General features: G+C 36.6%; 1 protein-coding gene across 1 annotated transcript in view; it reads right to left on the bottom strand.

The window, feature by feature from the left end:
• The window catches only part of NUDCD1 (NudC domain containing 1), a 76598-nt gene that overhangs the window by 49332 nt on the left and 1911 nt on the right, over positions 1 to 25355 (bottom strand). Inside the window, exons 2-4 of the mRNA XM_046642156.1 lie at positions 15163 to 15317; positions 4197 to 4382; positions 445 to 625 (exon numbers count right to left, since the gene is read on the bottom strand). Of these exons, the coding sequence (XP_046498112.1) occupies positions 445 to 625; positions 4197 to 4382; positions 15163 to 15317 (522 nt within the window). The remainder of the gene's footprint in view (positions 1 to 444; positions 626 to 4196; positions 4383 to 15162; positions 15318 to 25355) is intronic.

Genomic DNA, 25355 nt, shown 5'->3' with positions numbered 1-25355 from the left:
GTTATAACTCAAGGAAATAAGGGTATTCACTTCCATCTAGGTATCTATACTTCAATTACACTGTAATTTATAATTAATTTACATTTAGTATTATATATATAAGTTCTCATATGTGTGTGTATATACACACACACACACACACACACGAATATATGGATATATTCTTGTATATATTGAAAACATACAAATTCTTCAAAAATTATGCAATAAAGTCTCCCTTTATACAAAAACCCATAATTGATTATGGAAACATATTATTATTTTTTCTGTAACCCATACCTGAAGAGAAACTATCTATAGATATTCATTTCACTGGGTGGCAGGCAGTAGAATCATAACACAATCCCAAGACAAAGCAAACAGCATTTACGGGAACAGCTTTGCAATTCAAAATCTACTAAACGATGGCAATCACCACAGATTCATAATTTTGTTATATTTTACCTTTATTTTTCTTAATGAGAGTGACCCACTCCAAAGAAACATAGAAACCACTTCCTTTCATATCCAATTCCTCTTTCTCTATTCGAAGAAGCAGGGTAGCTATTGAATGTTCTTCAGCTTTCAGCAATGAGATACTGTGAATTATGATAAAAGGATTCCCAACTTCTTCATTAAACATAATCTACAAAAAAAAAATTACACATACACAAAAATGTATATATTACACGAACACAGATAGCACAAAGGGAATACACAGAATTCTGATAACTCAACAATTAATTTGGATACTATTTATTACAAGGTATACAAAAATGAAAAAAGCCTTTAAATAAAGGTTGCAAGTTCAAATAACATTCCTTGAAGAAAGAACTGGGTTTTTTTTGAGGAAGATTAGTCCTGAGCTAACATCCTCCACCAATCTCCCTCTTTTTGCTGAGGAAGACTGGCCCTGAGCTAACATCTGTGCCCATCTTCCTCTACTTTATATGTAGGACGCCTGCCTCAGCATGGCATGACAAGTGGTGTGTAGGTCCACACCTGGGATCTGAACCGGCGAACCCCAGGCTGCTGAAGCGGAACAGGTGAACTTAACCGCTGAGCCACCAGGCGGGACCCAGAGAGAACTTTTTAAAAAGTATCTATTTAACAGAGAAAAGTGGTCAATATTCGGCTTAAAAACAAAGAAAACAAAAAGGTATCCAAATAGTATCTAAAGGAGAAAGAGAACTAAAATTAATCTCCTAGAAAAGAATCAAGTGAAAACAGTGCTCTACACAGAGGACATGAGCAGGCCAATGTTCATTCCTTCATCTCTTCCTCTGTCTCATATATGATTGATTTCTGCTTTCTTCCTCTCAGTTGCTGGATACCTTGGGTGTGTGCATGTGTGCGTATGTGTGTATGTTTTTCCTATTGTTTTTGTTTGGTTTTTCTGGGAGTTTACAAAGGTGAGAGTCAAAGGAATTGGAGAACACATCACTAAAACTTTCTTATTTCTCAAAAACACAAGAGGCCATTTACATTCAAAAGATATAACTCAACAAACTCTATTTGAAATATAACACTGAAGTTGGGGCTGGCCTGTTGGTGTATTGGTTAAGTTCGCGTACTCCGTTTTGGCGGCCTGCGGTTCGTGGGTTCAGATCTTGGGCATGGACCTGGCACTGCTCATCAAGCCACACTGTGGCAGCATCTCACAGACAAAATAGAGGAAGACTGGCACAGATGCTAGCTCAGTGACAATCTTCCTCAAGCAAAAAGAGGAAGATCGGCAACAGACGTTAGCTCAGGGCCAATCTTCCTCTCACACACACACACAAAACATACACACACACACACACATAACACTGAAGCTGCTTTTTAAAAGCAAATCTAAGCAGCATCCAAAGACACAAAATCTTATCAAATTCTTTTTTATACCACAAACACATAATCTAAAATACTATTATATAACAGTAAATACTGTAGCGACATTTTAAGACTGATTTCTAAACAAGAGTTTTGAACAAAAGGAAAAATAAATGGTTGAAAAACCCCCAACTGAAAAATAAAAGTAAGGTCCTTTGTTTTTTTAAACCTGTATCTGGAATCCCATCACAATCTGCTCCTGCTGGAAAGAACAGTGTGCTTTAACATCATCAACGTCCCTACGTGTTTGAGCACCTCCACCAAAATTATTCAAACAGCAGACCCTTGGAAACCCGTGTGAAGTTTTCCATAAGCAGATTAAAAAAACTTTCAAATATTCAAAACAGGGATGATAAAAAGTCAGATTTTTAGTTGGTTGGTTGAGTTTTGCTTTTGTCTGGGGGATGGGGGAGACAAAAGGGAGGAAGGAAAAATGGTAAGTTTTGCCAGGTTGCAAGTAGCTAGTTTATTGTTTCCTCCTCTTCTCTCTCTCTCATGTGACTCAAAGGGACTGGAATGAGACCAGAGGAGTGGATGTCTGGACTTTTATAAATGGTTAGCCTGAATTTTCCATCTTCTGAACAAGCCCAACAACTCAACTGTGATATTATTGATATATAGCATCCCCATCAAATTAGAAGCAAAACATCTGGAAAGTAGTCAGTTTTCCTGTCTCCTTTTATTTCTCTTCTACATGTCACTCATCACCATTCTTGCTTGGCCCCCTTATGCCCTACCACGCCACCACTACTCCCACCTTTAGATTCCTCTCTATTACATCAATTCCTCTAAAGTCCTAAAATTCTCCTAAGTTGTTTCTCTTAAAGTGACCAGTATTCCACAGTATCCCTCCCGGCTCAGTTAATGCTCAAGTCCCATCTCTTTCCCACTCCCCACCTCCCCAATCCCCAGTCAAAACTATTATTAACTGAAAACATCTCAGGGGGTGCTTATTTCAGTACGGCAGTGTACACTGAAGAGGACATGAAATAGATCTACATTTCTGATTTAAAAAATCTTATTGAAGTCCTAATATGTGCTAAGGGGATATACACAGCAGAAACAAAATAAATTATAAATCCATATGAATTTCCTCCTCGCAGAATATGTGGTAATATTTTTAAGCTGAAGTGAGCTGGATCAGTGTGTCTCTTCCTGCTTAAAACCAACAGAATTCCCACAGCTTGATAATAGATAAATTCTCATTCGTCTCTCTCCTGCCCATCATTCTCTAAACTCCTTCCAGCTGGTTCAGGTAGCTGTGCTATACACCACCTTGCCTCAGTAAAAAAAAAGAATAAAAAGTTATTACTGGAGGCCACAGCAGAAAATGTCACAATGTCCAATGAGTATTTGAAACTGTGACTGCAAAGGCCCCCTGTAGACAGGCTACTGGTCATTTGTTGAGGTTTTTTTTAGTTCTTTGAACACACTACAATTTGGTAGTATTCCATTTAATATAAGTCAGTAAGAAAGGTAAAACCATTTGGTTCTAAGGCCTTCTTGATTTTTCTCAAATAACTAAAGCCTGGTCTGTGTAGGTATCTATTAGTCCAATAAAAATATTTTATAAGATATAAATATATTAAGTTCATAACTCTTTATCTATCCAGAATTAAAGGCCACCTACTTGCTGAGATTTAGACAGTAGCAATATCACAATATACTTATTAGTGTAACTCAGTGTCATCTTTTTCTACTTTCAAAAACTGTAACTCTAGAGAAATTAATTTCCTATTTATTACTACTTAAAATCCTAACCTGCCCCTCAGATTTAAGGGATTACATGGTTTTAAGAAAACTGAAGTAAAAATGGCATCTTAAGAGATTGGCACATTACTATATTTATGTTCGAGGCTATTTTTCTAAGTAGGGAATACTCTGATAAACTCGCTATTTGACCAAGCTAAACACAGCAGACAGCTAGCAGAGCAGTGCAGGAGAAGTGTGCTAGGCCCATAAACATACCAACAAATACAACATGAGTAGAGGAGAAAAGACATCCCAATGTGATTTTCCGGCCAACTCTTCTTCAAGAAGAAGGCAATGTCAATGCTTGGTGTACTGCTTTTCACATATAAAGCACTCAATAAACATTTGCTGAAAAATGAATTCAATTCTTGACAACTACCCTGACCTTAAATCAAAACAGGAATGGTTAACATACCTGTTTTGTAAAACGTATAGATTTTATAGTTTAATTAAAAAGATATCCAAAACATTATATATTCTAAAAACCAAGAGGTCACAAGTAAACTATACCTAAAAAGTGCTATTTCAAAATCATTCAGGTCTAATTTATATATATTTTCCAGACTTTGCATAAGTCTAAAAAAAAAGCTCACCTCCCATTTTTCAGAAGCACTATTTCCACGTTCACCTGTACCAATGAGGTATAATCTTCCAGTTCCATCTGACAAGGTAACCCAGGTAGAAGATGTGAAATGGATAGATGCACAAAGGCGATTGTCGTATGCTGTCAAATCTGTAGGAAGTCGAAACACCTCTCGTGGTTTTCCTAAGGCAGTGTCCTAAAAAGAAGCCAAACATAAATGAAACCCTCCCTCTCACTGATCCATACACACATGTATAAGTATCTGCAGCGTAGTGGTTACTCTCTTCTTCAAAACAAAGTACCTAAATTCCTTCCCTTTGAGTAAGAGCTGTACCACTGACTCACTTCTAACTAATAATATAGGCAGAAGTGACGATATGTGACTTCTCAAACTAGATCATAAAAGAGTTTACATCTTCCATCTTGCTCTCCCTCAGACTGAACATGGCAGCCCCATTGAGGGAGGAACTGAGGGCTCCTGACAATAACCAGCACCCTGCGAGTGAATCATTTCGGGAGTGTATCCTTTGGCCCTAGCCAAGCCTTCAGATCACGGTAGTCCTGGTGACATCTTGACTACAACCTCACAAGAAATCCTGAGACAGAACTCCCAGCTAAGCCGCTCTGATTTCTAATCCACAGAAACTGTGTGAGATAACAAATGTTTATTGTTTCAAGACACTAAATTGTTAGGGTTTTTTTCAGTATGCTTTTTGGTAAGGAAGATTGGCCCTGAGCTAACATTCATTGCCAATCTTTCTCTTTTTTTCTTTTTGTTTTTTCTCCCCAAAGTCTCAGTACACAGTTGTATATCCTAGTTGTATGTCCTTCTAGTTCTTCTATCTGGGACATCAATCTTCTATCTCAGCGTGGCTTGATGAGCAGTGCTAGGTCTGTGCCCAGGATCTGAAGTGGTGAACCCTGGGCCACTGAAGTGGAGCCTGTGAACTTAATCACTACACACTGGCCTGGTCCCTCAAGACACAAAGTTTTGAAGTAAACTGCTAGACAGCAATAGATAACTAATCCAATGAAGTAATTTAGTCTTCATTCGTCTCTTAAGCTCAGACTTAATGATCAGTGTTTCTAACTAATTGGAAATACCACATCATGTTCTAAACACTTACACAGACATCACCCTGTGGTATGAAAAAACTACATTTAGACTATTAAAAACTTAGGTTTTTGTGAGCATATTTTTATTGTATCTATATCCTTATAAAAGCTGTAAGATGGACTGCATCATTAAAATGCTTTACAAGAAAATATACTGAAAGGCCTACAATTCAGGGAATAAACTTCTCATACACCAAAATGTATTCAATCCAGTAATTTGTTGTTGTTGTTGTTGTTGTTAAAGTTAAAAGATTTTCCGACAGGCCAAAAATAATCCTTCATTCAGGTATTTCATTCTCCATTCCTAGAATTGTTTAGATCTATGCATACATTGATAAAATTTAAGTAAACTATATATAATGTCCTTAATAGCCACAGATTTTAGTGACTCAATGTCTCTTTCTAAAGCATCCAATTCACTTTTGTTTGAAAGGGCACTTTTTCTTCTTTTTGTACTCATATTTTACTGATTTACATAATATTGAATTAAATAATGAAAATACAATGACAAGCACAGCTGGCATAAAGTTTTTAGAATGACCAAATCTGAGTTTTAGTGATGCAAAACTCAATTAGCAGAAACAGAATTGTATCAGCATAGTATCATGCAGCCTACTGGCAATAAACATTAAGCTTACTGCATCTTCAGTCAGCATGTTATCAGAGGGAAAAGAGAACGTCAGTTAATCCCGTCAGTCAGTTAAATGGAGGTCAATTAAGAGAAATTTTACTGCAAGCTGACATCTATGTAGGCATTTAGAACATGATGTGGTATTTCCAATCAGTGAGAAACAAATGAAGTAGTTAATAAATAGCACTGGGACACTAGAGATCTTTTGGATTTTCCTCACACTACAAACAAAAATATTCCATATTCTAGATAGATTAATAATCTAAATGTTTTAAAGAAAAAGCAAAATGACTTTGTTAAAAGATTAATAATGTTTTAACAATTTCAGAGTGGAGAAAGCCTTCCTATGCAAAATAAGAACATGTATGAGACAGGGAGAAAAATACTTGCCAAAAATGTAACACAGAACTACTATCTATAACACATAAAGAGCCCTTAAAAACTCAACAAGAAATACATGATTATCCAAAATATTTAAATGGAAAAGAATATGAACAAGAAAACTGTGTTTAAAAAAATAAGCCAGAGGGGTGGCCCTTGGTGTAGTGGTTAAGTACTCCACTTTGCTGGTCTGGGTTCGTGAGTTCGGATCCTAGGCATGGACCTACACCACTCATCAGCCATGCTGCAGTGGCGTCCCACATGAAAAATAGAGGAAGACTAGCACAGATGTTGGCCCAGGGCTAATCTTCCTCAAGCAAAAAAGGAGGAAGACTGAAAACAGATGTTAGCTCAGAGCAAATCTTTCTCAGCAAAAAATAAAATAAGCCAGAAAAAAAAATCTTAGTTTAGAAACGCCTATTCTTGACAAAAGTGCCTTGTTGGTGGGAGTAAAAATAAGTATAGGCTATTTGGAAAGGATTATAAATCAAATTTTATGATGTTTTATATACCCTTTGATACAACTCCAGCTCTAGGAATTTAAAAGAATACTTGCACATATAAAGATCCATGAAATACAAATGCTCATTTTAATAATGAAAATGAAAAATTGTGCCAATAAAAAACTAGGCAACAATCTAGTTGTTTATCAATAGTAAGAAAAAAGCAGCCCCTGACATCCTGGAGCTGGCCTGGTAGCATTAGTGAGGCCTTGGTTTTGCTAGGAGCAGGGCTGGCACTAACAGCTACGTTCTCCTGATGAACAATTTCACAGAATATAAATATCAATAAGGCCACTGTGTGACCTGTATGACCATGATGAAACATGACAAAAAGAGCATCATTCCATAATGATATCTGAACACAGATGAAACATGAACACTGTCAAAGCCACAAGCAGGACCTTAACTCAGGCCAATATGAGTGACTGTAGCTTCTTTACTAATTACAGCTTGAGCCGCGGTCTAATCTTCCCTCCTTGTGGATAAGACTTATTAAGACACCCATCAGAGAATTATCCAGTTTCCAATCCAGAGCAAAGCCCCACTTTCTTAAATACTCCCCCAAATCACCTTATACAAGCTCAATCCTATAAGTCCTTTCTAATATCCTCTTACTGAAACACTCTGTGGTTCCCCATGGTATGCATTCTCCTCTGCTGCAAAATGTAATAAATCCAACTTGTTCAATTATAGATGTGTACCTGGCACCACCGGAGAGAATGGTTAACTGTGGAATTTCCATCCTTTGGAATAACCTAATAACTGTTAAAAATACTGAAGTGGATTTATAATACTGACATAAAAAGATCTCCAAGAAAAATAACCGAAAAAAAGAAAGATGCAGAATATGTACAATATGAATCCATATATATTGAAACAACCAAACGCTGTGATATGAAAGCACAGCGTAAGCTGTAGACATACACATGCTGGTCTGTTCATGGTGTTTACCGACAGAAAAGCAAATAAGACTGGAGTGCGACAGGTGGTAGGGGAGATCGAGGGTAAGGGGAAACTTTCCATTTCTGCTTCAAATACGTTGCTTGACTTTTTTTTTTTTTACATTGAGCAATTTATGTGTGATATACATAACTTAAAAAATATTAATAGGATAAAATAAAATAGAACCTGTTCCTCAAAACTGTTGTTTCATAGCAAAGGTTTCCAGGGGTCTCATCCACTACGAGCCCTTTGCTGAATCTCATCTAGTAAACCATTATTAGGAAGAATGCAGGACTAAACTTGTTAAACCACTATCCTCCACTTCATACATAATTATTAAGGTTGTTTTAAGCCATTTTCTTTTAAATACAAGGTTACACATGACTGAGATTGCTAGAAGTCTAATCAGATGAGTACAATATCCAATAGAATGATTAAGATATTCAAGTATATAAATGTAAAGCCAAAATTAATTAAATAAAATATAAAAGAAACCAGTTAAATGATAGCTTAATAATGCTTTATGATATTGGCATCTATAATGTCCTTGTCCTACCCAATCATTTTCTTCTTCCAGACAAAACACGGTTAACATAACTACAGTTGGCCCTCCCTATCCTAGGATTCAACTCACTGCAGACTAAAAGGCCTACAATGGTTGCATCTGTACTGAACATGTACGTACAAACTTTTTTTCCTTGCCATTATTCCCTAAACAATACAGTATAACAAGTACTTATATAGCATTTACATTGTCTTAAGTATTATAAGTAATCTAGAGATGATCTAAAGTATACAGGAGGATACAAATAGATTATAGCAAACACAACACCATTTTATATAAAGGATTTGAGCATCCACAGATTTTGGTATTCAAGGGGCGTCCTGGAACCAAGCCCCCACGGATATCAAGAAACCACTGTATATTCAAAGCTGTTGAAAATTATTCTGAGGGGGGCTGGCCCCGTGGCCGAGTGGTTAAGTTCACGTGCTCCGCTGCCGGCAGCCCAGTGTTTTGTTGGTTAGAATCCTGGGCGCGGACATGGCACTGCTCATCAAACCATGCTGAGGCAGCGTCCCACATGCCACAACCAGAAGGACCCACAATGAAGAATATACAACTATGTACTGGGGGGCTTTGGGGAGAAAAAGGAAAAAAAATAAAAATCTTTAATAAAAAAAATTATTCTGAGGTAACATTTCAACAGCTAAATTGCAGAAGAATTAAAATTTCATTGACGAATGGAACAGTTACTGAATGACTACAATGTACAAGCATCGTATTAAATAAGTGCTTGGATTTTTGCCATCTCATTTAATTATTACCAAACCCAATCAAGTTGAAATTATTATTCCCACTTTGAGAAGATAAAGGGCCCTGTTAGAAAACACTGAATAATTTGCCTGGAACTCCACTGCTAGAAAATGGCAGGGCTAGGATTCAAATCCTGGTTGACCCCACTCCAAAAGTTGATGGTCTTTCTTGTATTCCACACTTCCCGAAGAAGAAACCATTTCCTTCTAAACAACTGATACCTTATATCTCGTTCCAATTTCTAGAATACCCTCCCTCCCTACAAAAAAAAAAAACCCACTATGAATGCAACTACCATGTTCAGCTTTTCTTCAGGCTAATACATTATATAGTATTTTTCATTAAATTCCTGAGTCAATAAAATGTAATACAAAAATTATAATGTCCACATATTGTATATAATGGTACTGTAAATAAATAATAAATATTAATATATACTGTGTATATTAATGAAAAGCATCTCTAAATAAGAGTTTGGGGGCCTCAGTTATAGTTACAAGGAGACAAGTTTTGAACTAACAAAGCATTGTTCTAACACATATACATTTAGAGAAAGCACTAGTCAAATTTAAAAAAAAATGGCCAAGTAAAATTAAATAAGGATGCCATTTACCAGCATTATTAGACACTGACATTTAAAATTTTGCCCTTTTAAAAGGAAGCAGTCTTTTTCTGGAGAAAACCTTTCATCACTACTAACTGTTAACTTTATTTGAAAGAAAAAAATTCTTTTTTCTAAAGCTTTAAGAAAAGGTGTTTTAAATTAATTGCAATTTGACTGAGTAATGTCTCTATGTAACACAAAGCATTCGACAATGCATTAAGCACACACAGTTCAAAGAACTTAATCCTTCCTATTATTTATTTCTTTAACCAGGTAAATAACTGGTTCCCTCCTAATAAACTCAAGTGTAGAAAATAAGCTGAGATTCAGGTCTAGAGACGAACATACTGGCATACACCTGAGCCGTCACTCCAAGACACAGCCTCACAAATACTTGCTTCAGTTGGAACCTAGTAACTCTCCTCCAGATCTTTAAGTGCAATTTAAAGAGGCATCACGAAATGAAACTCTTCTTTAGTAGCAGAAACAAGCTAGGTTTTCAGGTAAATGGAAAAATAAATTATTTTTTATTTTACAGACAGAATTCCCTAAATATTAAGAAACAGAACATATTACTTTAAAATAAGCCCTAATATCGAATAAAGACAATATAATAAAAAACAAATTTTAGACACTTTTTTCTTTTACTTTCCTAAGGCATGTTCTACTTCCTAAGTATACTTCCTCCTGATTGACAGTTCTCTAAAATTAAGGATCATAAACCCACAAGTTAAACTGACATGGAAGTAGCAGGCCTCTATAAACCTGTGTGTTGAACTACTGCCACCTGCTGGCTCCTGACAAAATCAAAATGTCAAGCAACGTGTGGATTTCCTTTCTTACGCCCACTTTGACCACAATAGTATTTAGCCCAGATTTAACAAGGGTGGTCATTTGTGAACCAGCCACAGGAAAAGAATCTCTCTTGGATTTGTGTATGTGTGCTTTGACTCAAAAACAAAAAAAAGATTCAGACAATAAAATCATATTAAAGCAACTATTTACTGCAAAAAAAAAAAAAAAAAAAGCCAATGTGTAGCCAGTGGCCAACATTCTCCACTTGCTTCCAACACAAAAGTTCAAAGAGCAAGTCGATTTCCTTTATGGCTGATCAGAAAAATAACAATAGGTAAGCATAGTTTTCTTCTGTACCACAGATGCAGAGTTTCTCAAAACTTGGTCACTGCACCACAAGCAAAATGTCATCTGAGGGGCTGCATAAAATGCAGATTCGCAGCCCACGACTAATCCTGACATAATGAATATAGAATCTTTGTGAACCGAAATCTGAAATTAGCTTTGTTTTGATCAATTACTCCAAGTGATTCTGTTGTGCAATACAATTTGAAAACCAAAGACAAAAGTTGAATTAATTAAGCAGAAACAAGCTAAAATCACCCCAAACATGGTTCTTTAAAAATAAAATAATAATAATACCTTTCTAAAGTTTGATTAAGGAAAACAGGGAAAAATAGAGAAGAGAAAAAGAGAGAAACGACAACAATCTTAGCATAAAACATGCAACTTTACAGCAACAAACTTGAAAAATTACGAGGAAATGGATGATTTTTTCCCCTAGTATAATAATATAAAAAAGTATAATACTACAAAGTTACCCAAGAAGAAGAGTTTGGATAAACCAATTACCATAAAATAAACTGGAGAGGTGACTAGAGAACTACCACTGAAAAGGACAACAGGATATGCAATAGGTCCAAAGACGATCTTTATTTAACATATAAAGAATAGATCATTCCAATCTTAAACAATTCTAGTTCAAGAAAACTCTCTGATTCATTTAAGGAAGCCAGCAAAATTTAATCAAAATCTGATAATCACCAAAAACAAAATAAAACCACTATAACTTGTGAAAAAAATACAAATATTCTAAATAAAATGTCAGCAAAAAGAATCCAACAATGTATCAATAAGAATAATATACTCTTACCAAAAAGGGTTTATTCTAGGAACTTAGAGAATTAGGAAATTAAGAATTTAATAACTATATTAATTTAACTTACTACATTGATAAATTAATGAAAAGCACACAATCATTAACAACAGGTGGATGCTAAAAAGGCATGTAATAAAATTCAGTAGGCGTAACAAAAAACATTAAATAGAAACAGCAACTGAAGGAAGCACCTTTAAAATAATAAAAGCTATTTATCAAAAACCAAGAGTAAGGAGCCAGCCCCGAGGCCTGGTGGTTAAGTTCAGTGCACTCCACTTCAGTGGCCTGGGTTCACAGGTTCGGATCCAGGGCATGGACCTACACCACTCATCAGCCATGCTGTGGAGGCATCCCACATATAAAATAGAGGAAGACTGGCACAATGTTAGCTCAGGGCTAATCTTCCTCAAGCAAAAAAAGAGGAAGATTGACAACAGATGCTAGCTCAGGACTAATCTTCCTCAGGCAAAAATCTCCCCAAGAGTAAGTATTTTCTTAAGTAAATTTAAAAGCCATTACAAATAAAATCAAGAGCTAAACTGGGATACCTGCAATTCCCATTATTATCCAACATTGTCTCAGGAGGTTCTATCTAGGAAGAGCAATAAGATAAAAATGAAATGACACAGGAATGTTATTTCCATTTTCATAAGCACTGGAAAAGGAGAAAGAAAATCATTTCCTTTTGCTGATTGTATACTTTGAAAACCTAAGTCAGAGTAGGTAAAAATCACTGAATTATCAATAAGGCTGCTGTTTATACAACAGTCTTTATCAATAAACACCTAGAAAAGAAAATAGAAAAAATTATATTCTGTTGACAACAGAGGCAGAAACTATAAAATACTTAAGAATAAATTTAACAAAATTAGCATAAAATCAAGGGGAAACTATAAAATTACTAAAGAACATAAAAGAAGATCTAAATAAATAGAAGGACATACCATGTTCTGAGGTGAAAAAAGATCATAAAAATGCCAATTCTCCCAAAATCAATATAAATCCCCCACCCTCGCAAGACCTAGAGATTTCTCCATTGAAAGTTTAAACTAGACTGCCTCTGGCCATCAGGCCCAGCTAATCACAGGGGTAAAAGACACTACTGAAAAAAAAACAGGGGAATCAGTGAATGTCCACATATTAAAAGATGAGACCACAAACTCTTTTCTTTTGCTTGGATCCCAGACAGCCAGGATCAGGCCTTATAGCTCTCAGACAAGAAACCAGAGGACTCCTCTCTGGGGATACCTGCCAGCCCATAAGAGGTACGACCTACAAAAACTAACATTTGGGGCAAGCAATCCTCACTCAAACAGTGTCACTTACCACTTAGCAAAAAAAGGTACATGGTAGGTCTTTTCCACAGAGGATCTAATAAACTGTTTTTAGAGTGCATATTATGTCTTTTCAACTAAATAATTCAAGGACTTTATAATCTAATTGCTAAATAGAGAATACTTATGAAGTGCTAAAAGAGTTTAGGGATGAAAATGATAACTAAGAACTAGGAAAGAAGGCAACTTGTAGAAACTTTCCCAGAAGTCATGCATTCTAAATTATGGTTTCCATATTGCTTATCAATGAAATTTTTCTTTAAAAAAAACCCTTCTAATTTTATCAGGAAGCTAAACAAATTTAAACGCACTATATATATATGGAAAGGCATACATTGTTTTGAACATATACAAACATGTACCAAAAGAGGTTATTTCAACATCAAGTTCAAACTGGGGAAAAGAGGGAAAGAAGCGGTTCATATTCTACTGTAAATTAATACACTGAAAGACTTCATTTTGTATGCTGCAGCATTCCTAGTGCATACAACAATCCGTAACATATAGTAGGTACTCAATAAATGTTTTAAATATTGGGTGAATACTACAAATTAGACTATGTGACCGAGTTAGGCTAAGTCAATATTCTTAGAGAACTTACCAGAATTTAGATTTGTCTTCCTAAAAAAAACAAAACATAACAGGATCTAAAAAACATAAAAGCACTTAAATTCAAAAGACATAATAAAATGCAAACTCTGTATATGCAGAGCATGGACATGTATGATCGTGTATGGGCAGTACAGCGCACATGTATGGCATAGGCCATTTGGCTTGTGTGTACACACTATCTAAATATACGTGCATATGGAGTGTATGTGTATATATGTCTTTAATGAGTCCACAGATAGGCAAAGAGAAACTAAACTAAAGAACTGTAACAAGTTATTCTATGGTATCCATAGAAGCTAGAATAAGTCAGAAAAAGAAATCAAAGCCAAATTAGTCTCTGCTCTGATTCCATGTCAAATAAGCTATCTCCATAAAATTATAGCATTTGATTGCCTATGGAAACTTTCCCATTGGAGAAGAAAAATATACTAACCCAGTCCCTATTGCTTATCTATAATATTTCAAACACAACCATTAAGTTTTCATTCCAGATTTCCAATCAATCTTGTGATTTAAGTTGGAATAAGTATTTCAAATTGTGATTACTAATGAGTAAAATGATAAAACCAGGCTTTTGGCCCTCAACTGTGACTCTTATCTGCACCCCGCTCCCAGCCAAGCATAGTACTAAACTATTTCCTAATCCATACTCCTTCTGCATCTTATCCCTCCTTCCACGGTTACATGTTACCAATTTATTTGTGTATGTGGCTACTAAGCATGCAGCAACATTCAATTAATGTTTGTGGAAGAAAAATAAATATTTCTTATTCAGCAAAATAATTTATCTCAACAAACCTGTACCTGAAGAAGAAATAATAAAAGGAAGATCCTATCAAGAATGCAAAGCCAACTCCAAAGAGTAAGAACAAGTTTTAAAGAGCTGTTATCCATTCAACAAACATATTGACCAAGCCAAGCCTTCTGCTAGGTGCTAGGATTATAGACATATAAGAATGTTTTCACACTATTATAGCAAAATTGAGCAGTTTTGACATTAAGACTGTCTGGCCCTCAAACCCTAAAATAGTCATTCTCTGGCCCCATGTAGAAAAAGTTTGCCAACTCCTGGCCTAGAGGGAGGTCACCGTCCATGCAGATCTGAGAACCAGTGGTTTGAATATTGCTGGGGGAGTAAAGGGAGGATGTCAGGGCAAGTTTCCTAGATGAAATGGTGAGCTGGGACTTAAGTGAAGATTGGGAAGCTGCCTGACAATGAAGAGAGAATGTTCTAGATAGAGTTAATCACATGGGAAAGGGCTGGAGACAACAGGATACAGGGCATGTCTCAGGAACTGCAAGAGTCTAGTATAGCTCGGGTGTAGTATACAAAGTGGCGAAAGGCAGGGTTGGAGAGAAGGGCATTATAAACTGCATAGGCCAAGATGAATTTGTATTTTAAGAATATATATCACTCTGTGCTTACACTTGCCAAAAAAATTCAAAAACAAACACACAAAAAAACCACTTCTGGAAGCACATATTAAAGGTATGTGTACCTCAATTCTCTGGACATCAGATTAAAAATGAAAATTAAGGATCAAATTTATTGGAAAATCCTAGTACTATAGATTTATGTCTTACCAGCATCACTGTTAAATTCATAATCCTTCCAAGGTTATCAATGTAGTAGACACTGTCTTGATACCATGAATCACAGTGTAGGTAATTATACATTCCAAAGGCATGCATGTGTTCCAGTGTATACTGATCATCTCGAAGTTTTACTTCTGCCACAGCTGAAATATAAGAAAAATAAACATAAACATCAAGAGTTCTGCCTCCCAGTGTTCCTTTCTGCAGACTGCTTACAAGGCAAAGAAATCACAGAATGCTAATCACAAGGACAGTTCACTATACTATTCATTCAAAAACAATTTCTGGGTACCTACCAGGCACTGTGTGCACAGTATACACAGTGAATAAAACTAACATGCTCCCTGCCCTGAGAGAACTTAGAATATACCAGCCATAGGAGATTGGGCTTTTCATGCCACAATCCTCTTTTCTTTTAGGCACTGCTTCCTTGTAATTATGAATAAAAAGACAGAGAAATTCCAAAATTGAAGGATTTCCTGTCTTCTGGGCAAATATTAAGACTACTTTATCAAGTGGTTTTGTACTTTTTAAAATGCTTTATTTCTATTATCTCATTCCTTTTCACCACATATTAAGAAATAAAGAAAATGTTTTTATTATCTCATTATATAATTAGGGAAATAAACATAAGCACAAATGGTGACTTCTCCAATGTTATACCACATGGTTCCCAAGGGTACAGAACAAAACAATATTCTACCTGGAACAGAAACAAGGTGTCCTACTTAAGGAACAGAGCTTCTCCTATCAGGGCATTTGCAGCTTCTATAATTTTATTTTACTTTTTTCCAGCTTTACTGAGATATAATCAGCAAGTGACACTGTATAAGTTCAAGATGTACAACATGATGATTTGACATATGTACATATTGTGAAATGATTACCACAACAAATTTACTTATCACCTCACATAGTTATAATTTTTTCCCTTGTGATGAGAACTTTTAAGATCTACTCTCTTAACTGCTTCCATAACTTTAAATCTGCCAAATGTGACCTCTGCCTCCCATTCCTCCTCTCCTTCCATGCAGACAGGAACCCTGACAGCTCAGGACTGCCCGTGACCTAGAATTAATTTCTGCTCCAACAGGAAATATATAAGTGGACTATGCCTGGCCGCTACTTTACCTTAATATGAAACTCACCCTACTGTATTCTGATTGCAAGTAATTTCTTCTTTTTCCAGAATGATCACCTGTCCTATTTCTACTACCTGCCTTGAGTCCTGGCTGACTTATATTCATTCATTTAATTATTCAGCAAATATTTTAATAGCCACAAATTATACAAAGATGAGCAAAGAGCACAAAATCTACCTTCTTAGCATTTATGAGCCAGTAGGGAAACAAATATTAGTCAAATAATCACACAAATAAATATATAATTAAAATGTAATAAATGTTACAAAGAAAAATTACTGGTACCATGAGAACAAATAACATGAGGACCCAATCTACTTGGGGAAATTAACGAAAGCTTTCAAAAATTGGAGTCAAGCTACAAAGGATAAGGTAGAATTAACTTAAGAAGAAATATACCTACACACACACACAGAGACAGACACACACACACCCTCTGCCTATTTATTAAAGGCAGAAAGAAAAGTAGACAAAAGTAGGAGGAAAAACTTGTGTTCAAAGAATCAAAAGAAGGCCAGACCGGCTGAAATACAGAGCAATAAGCAGAACTGTTGAAGGGAAGGCTACAGATGAAGGAAGCTAGAGAACTGGGCAGAATTTGGTACATGAAAGGCTTTTCAGACGTAAAATCATTACAACTTTATGATGGCTTTGATAGAGGCTGAGGAAATTGTTATTCTATAACTCGAGGAAGTATTTATTTTATAAGGAACAGTTAGAAATACATATTCCACTGATTAGAGGGAAACAAACATCAATTCTTGGTTTTGTAGCACCACTGTGTGGATGAAACTCGATATTGCAGGAAATGTGCACGGTAACATAATGGCCCAAAGCAGTAACACTAGGCAATGATACAATAAATACATTTTCTTCGTATTTGCGCCAAAGATCTCAGGGCAATCCTGAACAAGCCAGAGGGTTCTTAGCCCTTTGCCTTTACAACACCTCATCTGTGAACATATGAATCTGGGAAACCACTATTAGAAGACCATGATATAGTCTAATTGTTGCAGACGAAATAATTTATGTAAATTATTAGGACACAGAAATGAGCCAAGGATATATTACATACTTACTATTTGTAAAAGTTGTTAGTGCATGGAAAAGACTGCCTATCTGGCCTCAAATGAGAAAGGAAAACTTACCATTGCATTTACCATGTCAATCATCTTGAAAATAAACAGGCAGGCAGAGCACCTGAGAGAAGATGACAGAGCTTAACCACTGACACAGCTCTTTGTAGAGCCTCCTAATAGAGAGGGTGGAGAGCAGGGAGTCTCCAATCTCTCAGATCTTTAAAAGGGTTGAAGAGGAGGAATCTCTTTAACAGAGGGCTAAGAAGCCAGTGTAATAAATATTTTATTATTTAATATTACTTGCACTGGAAATAAAAGAGCTTTGTTGAAAAATCCTTGTTAGTCTTTTAAAAAGAATGTAGGACCTGACAAGAAGAGAATCTCCTCTAATCTTGACCTAAATTCCTTACAAAATATGCATAGAACCTCAAAAATCTACAGTGTTTCATTCACAAACAGTTTATTGAATGTCTACTATGTGCCTGAAACTGAGCTACGCATTTGAGCATAAACTGGTCAATAAAACAGACATCATGCTTACACTAACAGAGCTAGCAATAGTGACAATTACTGCATCTTTTCCTTTCAAAATATACTATTATGCTGAACTACAGGAAACTGCCAATATTCAACTCTTTTGGCACCAAATAAATATGATTCTATCTAATATTTATATAAGCAAAGTACAATAGTTTAAAATAAAGGAGAGAGTAGTAGAGGCAAAGAATATTAACTTACAAAGGTCACCTCTTAGACCACTTATCTTTTAATCATACCCAATGAGTTGTCTTCTTTTCACCTAGTTATTGAGTTTTCTCTCTACATATAAAGATGTAAAAAGTAAGAGTACAGTTTATATAACAAGTTCTGAAGCAAGCTTTATGGAACAGGGCAGGGACAGAATCAGGTGCATTGCTCCCACTAAGCTATTTTATACCATGCTTCTGCACACATTAACACATTCATCTCCTCTCTTCTCCTATTTTCCTCTGTAAGAGGAGGTGTAAATTCATAGTAAACTCTACGCAAACACAATGGTAATATGGCTCTTCTCTTCCTTTATTCCAGTTACAGCCTAAATCTTCACCAGCTTGTGTTCTCCCCGTCCTGAAGAAAGCGCTCAGAGAGACTACATAAAGCAGTAGAGGGGCCGGCCCTGTGGCCGAGTGGTTAAGTTCGCGTGCTCAGCTTTGGCGGCCCAGGGTTTCGCTGGTTCGGATCCTGGGTGCAGACACGGCACTACTCATGAGGCCACGGTGAGGTGGCGTGCCACAACTAGAAGGACCCACATCTAAAATATACAACTATGTACTAGGGGGATTTGGGGAGAAAAAGCAAAAAAAAAAAGATTGGTAACAGTTGTTAGCTCAGGTGCCAATCTTTAAAAAAAAAAAAAAGCAGTAGAAAAAGCATATCTTTAGGGTCAGCTTTGCCACTGACAAGTACTTTGGTTAAGTTCCCTAACCTTTCTACTGCATCTCCTCATCCTTAATAAAGGTTACTACTACTCATCCTATAAAAGTACTGACAAGTTTAAATTAAAAACATATAAAGTATTTGCTGTAAGGCACATAAGAAGAATTTTAAGTGTTGATCTCCCTGTTCCTCTTCTCCCTTCCAGGTGTTTATGATTCCATTCTCTCCTGCCTCTTCTATGCCCTTCCTCCAGGGGTTATCGCCTCTCTACTGGTCCCTTCTCCTCCACTTAAAATATGCTGAAAATTTCCCCACTCACAAAACAAACAAGTGAAAAAGGTTTCTTCTTCTCTGCCCTGCACTCAAAGCAGAGCTCTCTCCTACCCTGTACTTCTCAAACTTCTTTCAAAAGCAGTCTACGCTCCCATTTTCTCATTATCTTCATTAAGCCATCCCAGTTTTGTTTCTAGCTCTACTATTTTATAGAAAGTATTTTTTCATTTAAAAATACATGTTGAATAACTTTGCTTATAGCCAAGATGGAATAGTCACCAGATTTATCTTTCCTTCAGAAATAACCAATATGATAAAATAAAATAAGCCAGACAAAACTACATGAAAGAGTACTCCTCTAGACACTAGAGATCAGGCAACAAAGAAAAGCAACCCTTAAGAAATGAGAGATAAGTGAGGTGAGCCCTACCACTGCCCCAGCGTACTGCCTTGAGTGAGTTTCCAGACCATGGCACAAAGAGGGGAAAGTGAGGTCAAATCTGGCAGGCTCTGTGAGTTGAGGAAACTGAGTTGAAAGTCTTGGGAGACCAAGGGAGCTATAGTTCATTAGCCAGAGTACCAGAAAAGAGAGAGTCACACAGAGAGAGAACTCAGAGGGTCTCTCTCAAATATTCAGCAGAGTACTTACGGCATATGTTTAAGGGAACAAGCCCAGGCCAGGGAAAAAAACATCTGAAAGGATTAGCGGGGCAGTGGCGGGTTCTCACACAAGGCTGGGAGCTGTAACTGTTCCTGCCAGGCAGCACGGTGAAAACTCCTAATTCATGGGATGATGGGTAGAGTATACAGAAAAGTCTTGTCTCAGTAGTGGGGAATAATTAGCCCTTGACTGAGCATTGCTCCAGACCAGCCTAACAAAACATAAAAGCAAGACTCAATGGAATTAACCTGTTCCCAAGTAACTCAACTGCATCCCAGAACAAAGTTCAAGAAGATTTATAAGAATACAGAAGTATCCTGCACCCAACAAGGTAAAAGTCACAATTTCTGGCATCCAATCATAGATTATCAGGCATCCAAAAAGGAAAGAAAACAAAACTCAAAATGAGGAGAACAATATATCAATACATAACTGACACAGAAGTTATAATTAGCAGAACAGAACATTAAAAGTGATTAAAGTACATTATGTTCGAAACGATAGAGACATGAAAGATGTAAAAATGATGTAAATCAAACTTCTAGAGATGAAAACTACAATATCTACAATGAAAAATACACTGTATGGGATTATCGAAAGACAGATGTTGCAAAAGAAAAGATTAGTGAAATTTAAGGCATGAAAAGAGAAACCAGCCAAAACAAAACAGGAAAAAATAGAATGAAAAAATATATGAAAAGAGCACTGATGAGCTGGGATCAACTTCCAGCAATCTAAAATTCAGTAACTAGAGTCCTCGAAGGAGATAAGTGAGAGGAAAAATAACTGGAAGAAATAATGACTGAAAACCTTCTGAACTTGATGAAAACTATAAACTCACAGATTTAGGAAGCTCAACAAACCCCAAGTACAAGAATCACAAGAAAAACCACACCAAGGCACAACATAATCAAACTACTCAAAACCAATGTAAAAGAGAAAAATTTTAAAAGCAGCCAGAGGAAAAAAGACATGTTATATATAAAAGAACAAAGATAGGATAACATCAGATTGGTCATCAGAAGCGATACAAGCAAGACAGTGGGGCAACACCTTTAAAGTACGGCAAGAAAAAAACTGTCAACCTAGAATTCTATACATGGTAAAAATATCTTTTGAAAACCAAGGCAAAATAAAAATGTTTTCAGATACAGTTATGCACCGCTTAATGACAGGAACATATTCTGAGAAATGTGTCAGGCGATTTTGCCATTTGTTGAACATCACGAAGTGTACTTACACAAACCTAGATGGCTATAAACCTACCTAGGTGCTAATCTTATGGGACCAGTGTTGTATGTGTGATGTGTCACTCACCGAAACGTTGTTCTGCGGCACATGACTGTACACAAAAGATGAAAGATTTCATCACCAGAAGACCCACACTCCAAGAAATACTAAAAGTCCTTCAGGTAGAAGGAAAACCATACAGATAAAAATATGGATCTGCACAAAAGAAGGAAGAGTACCAGAAGTGGCAACTGTATATAAGTAAATACTTAAGATTTTTTTCTCATTTAAATCTCTTCAGGAGAGAATTATTTAAATAAAATAATAAAATAAAAATAATAACAATGGGGGGCCAGCCCCATGGCCAAGTGGTTAAGTTCGCGCACTCCACTTCAGCAGCCCAGGGTTTTGCCATTTCAGATTCTGAGCACGGAAGTGGCACCGCTCATCAGGCCATGCCGAGGCTGTGTCCCACATGCCACAACTAGAAGGACCCACAACTAAAAATATACAACTATGGACCAGGGGGCTTTGAGGAGAAAAAGGAAAAATAAAATCTTTAAAAATAATAATAATAACAACGTATTGTGAGACTATACTAATATGTAAAAGTAAAACGCATGACAACAATAGCATAAAGGCCAGGAGTGGAGAAATGGAAGTATACCATTGTAAGGTTCTTAAACTACAGATGAAGGAGTATAACATCATTTGACTGTATCATGTAATAAGTTAAAATTGTATACTATAAACCCTAAAGCAACCACTAAAATAACAAAGAGCTATATAGCTAATAAGCCAACGAATGTGATAAAAATGGACTCATAAAAAATAATCCAAAAGAAGGCAGAAAAGCAAGAAAATGCCATTTTTCCAAAGACTAGATGGGACAAATGGAATACCAATAGCGAGAAGAAAGACCCAAACTAGCAAAATCAACAACCACATTAAATGTAAACAGTCTAATTAACAGATGGAGATTGTCAGACTGAATAGAAAAGCAAGACCCAATTATTTCTGCCAATAAAAAATGCATGTTAGGGGCCAGCCCCACAGCCTAGTGGTTAAGTTTGGCATGCTCCTCTTCGGCAGCCTGGGTTCGGTTCCCGGATGCAGACCTACACCATTTGTCCGCAGCCATGCTGTGGCGGTGACCCATGTATAAAATAGAGGAAGACTGGCACAGATGTTAGCTCAGGGTGAATCTTCCCCAAGCAAAAAGAGGAAGATTGGCAACAGATGTTAGCTCAGGGAAAATCTTCCTCAGGAAAAAAAAAATGCACGTTAAATACTAAGACACAAACAGGTTAAAAGTAAAAGGATAAAAAAATAGATATATACTATGATAACAATCAAAAGAAAGCTAGAGTGACTATTTTAATATCAGTAGATTTCAGAGCAAAGACTATAACCAAGAATAAAGAAGGTTATTCCATAATGATAAAGGGGTCAATTTATCAAAAGGACATAATAATCAATAAATGTTTATGCAATATATCAGAGCTTCAAAATATATAATGCAAAAACTGATAGAACTGAAAGGAGAAATAGAAAATCCACAAGTATAGTCAGAGGTTTCAACATTCCTCTGTCACACAACAAAGAGGAACTCAAAGGAACAATGCTGAGTAAAGGAAGTCGGACCAAAAGAGTACATACTATACAATCCATGTATATAAAACTCCAGAAAATGCAAACTAATCTATAGTGACAAAGAGCAGATCTGCAACTGCCTAGGGATGGAGGAAGCGGGAAGGGGAGGGAACAGAGGACTGCTTACAGAAGGGCACAGGGAATTTTGGGGGATGATAGCTAAGTTTAAAATCTTGATTGTGGTGATGACTTCATGAGTGCATACATAAATCAAAACCTTTCAAACTGTACAATTAAATATGTGCAGTTTACTATCAATTATATTTCAATAAAGCTGTTTAATGTGTGTGATATAAAATCATCTATTATTCACCAGGCCTGCTCTAGGCCTAGAAATAAAGCATTGAAAAAGATGGACACAGGACCCATCAATACAGACTAGTCTTAGCAAACACAGAACTTCTGTCTTAAGACAAAACTGTCTTAGCAAAGAAAACAGACACCAAATGCTACAAGGTGTGACAAAGTCTATGAAGTGATGGTACTATGGGAAAGTACAGTGCAGATTCTAATTTGCACAGATTCTATCATATACATCCTAAGTAGTACAGAAAGGAATCTCTGAGTAACTAACATGTAAACCAAGATGACAGAATGGAGTATAAATTAGCTAGGTGAAATATAGGGGGAAAACATATACAAAGACATTTACTGAATGAAGATTCTAAGGAAAATATATCTATAAGATAAATGCCCAGAAATGGAATTGCTGGGTCAAAAGACCATTACAATTTTATTAAAAAAGGGCTTTTTTGCTTAGTTCTTTGGACTAGAAAAAGACAAAGTGACATTTACTGTTTATGTAGCAGATGGAATTTTAGAACAATTTAATAACATTATCTAAGACAAGAGAATAAAAGTCAGTGCTCCAAGCTCACTGAGATGAGAGACCACATCTTCATCCTCACATCCCAAATGCAGAGCTTCACACACCAGAGGTGCCCACAACGGTTTGTTGAATTAATGTGAATCCCTGGGTTAGTATGAAAGAAATCAAATTGTCAGGAAGAGCCCCTCAATCATACCTCATTATCTCTAGAAATCACTGTTTTTAAAAGAACTAACTTCTTCTTCATCGTCATTCCCAAGTGATTTTCTTTTTTTTTGCTGGGCAAGATTCACCCTGAGCTAACATCTGTTGCCAATCTTCCTCTCTCTCTTTTTTTTTCCTCCTTCTAGTTCTTCTATGTGAGCCACTGCCACAGCATAGCTACTGACAGATGAGTGCTGTGGTTCCGTGCCCAGGAACCAAATCCAGGCCACCAAAGCAGACTGCGCCAAACTTTAACCACTAGGCCATCAGGGCTGGTTCTCCAAATAATGTTTAATGAAAGTCCCTCACATGAACTATTGCAAAAGTCTCCAAACTGGTCTCCACGTCTCCATTCCTCTCATCTTCTAAACTCAATCTCCACAGAGTCTAAGAGTCCCCAAATCTCTAATTTCCCTTCTATACTTAAAACCTTAAATGGCACCTCATCACCTCCAGCTGTGCATCCCAAACACAGACTCTAAGATCAACACTGCTGGAATGAGGGGAGAAAAAGGACAACTTAGTGAGTTTTTCATAAAGTTAATGTATTCAATTTAGAGGACAATTTATTGTGAGATTTTTGCTTCCTGCTTTTTTGGTGTTAATATATCCTTGTGTTTACGAACAAATGCCTGAGTACACGATAGTTTTTAAGAAACATCTCCACTTAGCAAATTAAAAAGTTGGCAAATCTATAACAGCTGAGCTTTATTTTTTTATTGGACTGGCCCACGAAAAAGTCTGGGAAACACTAACTTATAGGATAAAGTCCAAAAGACAAACAGTGCCCTCACCTATCTAAGTCCTCGTTCACTTTCCCAGATTCTTTGCTCTGGCAATGCAGGACTGCAATAGTGTTCTACACACAACCTAATTTTTTCCCTTTGGTCATGCTTTCCCATAAATGGAATGACCTCAACCATTCCTTCTCTTCTTCATTCACTCAATTTATTGAGTACCCACTATGCCAAGCATTAGAGATAGAGCAGCAAGCAAGAAACATCACTGTCTTAATGGAGCTCACAGCCTAGTGGAGGAAACAGATATCAAATAAATAGAGAATTAAAACCTCTGATAAGTACTGCCTAATGGAGAACAGAATGCAGGAGCCCCAAAGTGAAGACAGGAACGCTAGTCAGGAACCTACTATAATTCAGTTAAGAGATAACCATGGTTTGGACAAGGGCAGAGGCATGGAAAAGTCAAAATCTTTGAGTTGACTGGTTTTGCTGACAAATTAAATAGGGGCTAAAAGAGAAGAAATATAAGAAAGATGACTCCAGCAGGAGTAACTATACTGACTTGCACTAACAGGTCCAATTTTTTATGCCTCCCTGGATCTATGCCCTTTGGTTTGAGCTTCCCATACTGACTCTAGGCTTAATTAGGACATGGTTTGGCCAATGGGACAGCAGCAAACTTATTGCAAGCAGTAGATTGAAAAAGCACTTGTGTACTACTTCTTGTCTCTTGGAATAAGCTTGAGCTAGCCTGCTGAAGGATGAGAGACCGAATGCAGGAAAGCCAAGTGGAGACCATCTGAAATAATCTTAAAGCAGCCGATAGCCAGAGAACCTCCAAACACAGAAAGAAGTCCAGTCATGACTAGAATCATCTGGCCAACCTGGAGACTTGTGAGCAATAATAACTGCTTATTGCTTTGAGCCACTGAGTTTTGGGGTGGCTTTTTATTT

This window comes from Equus quagga, chromosome 16 (assembly GCF_021613505.1).
Source record: "Equus quagga isolate Etosha38 chromosome 16, UCLA_HA_Equagga_1.0, whole genome shotgun sequence".
Classification (NCBI taxonomy): domain Eukaryota; kingdom Metazoa; phylum Chordata; class Mammalia; order Perissodactyla; family Equidae; genus Equus; species Equus quagga.
This window is presented reverse-complemented; position numbering and strand designations above follow the sequence as displayed.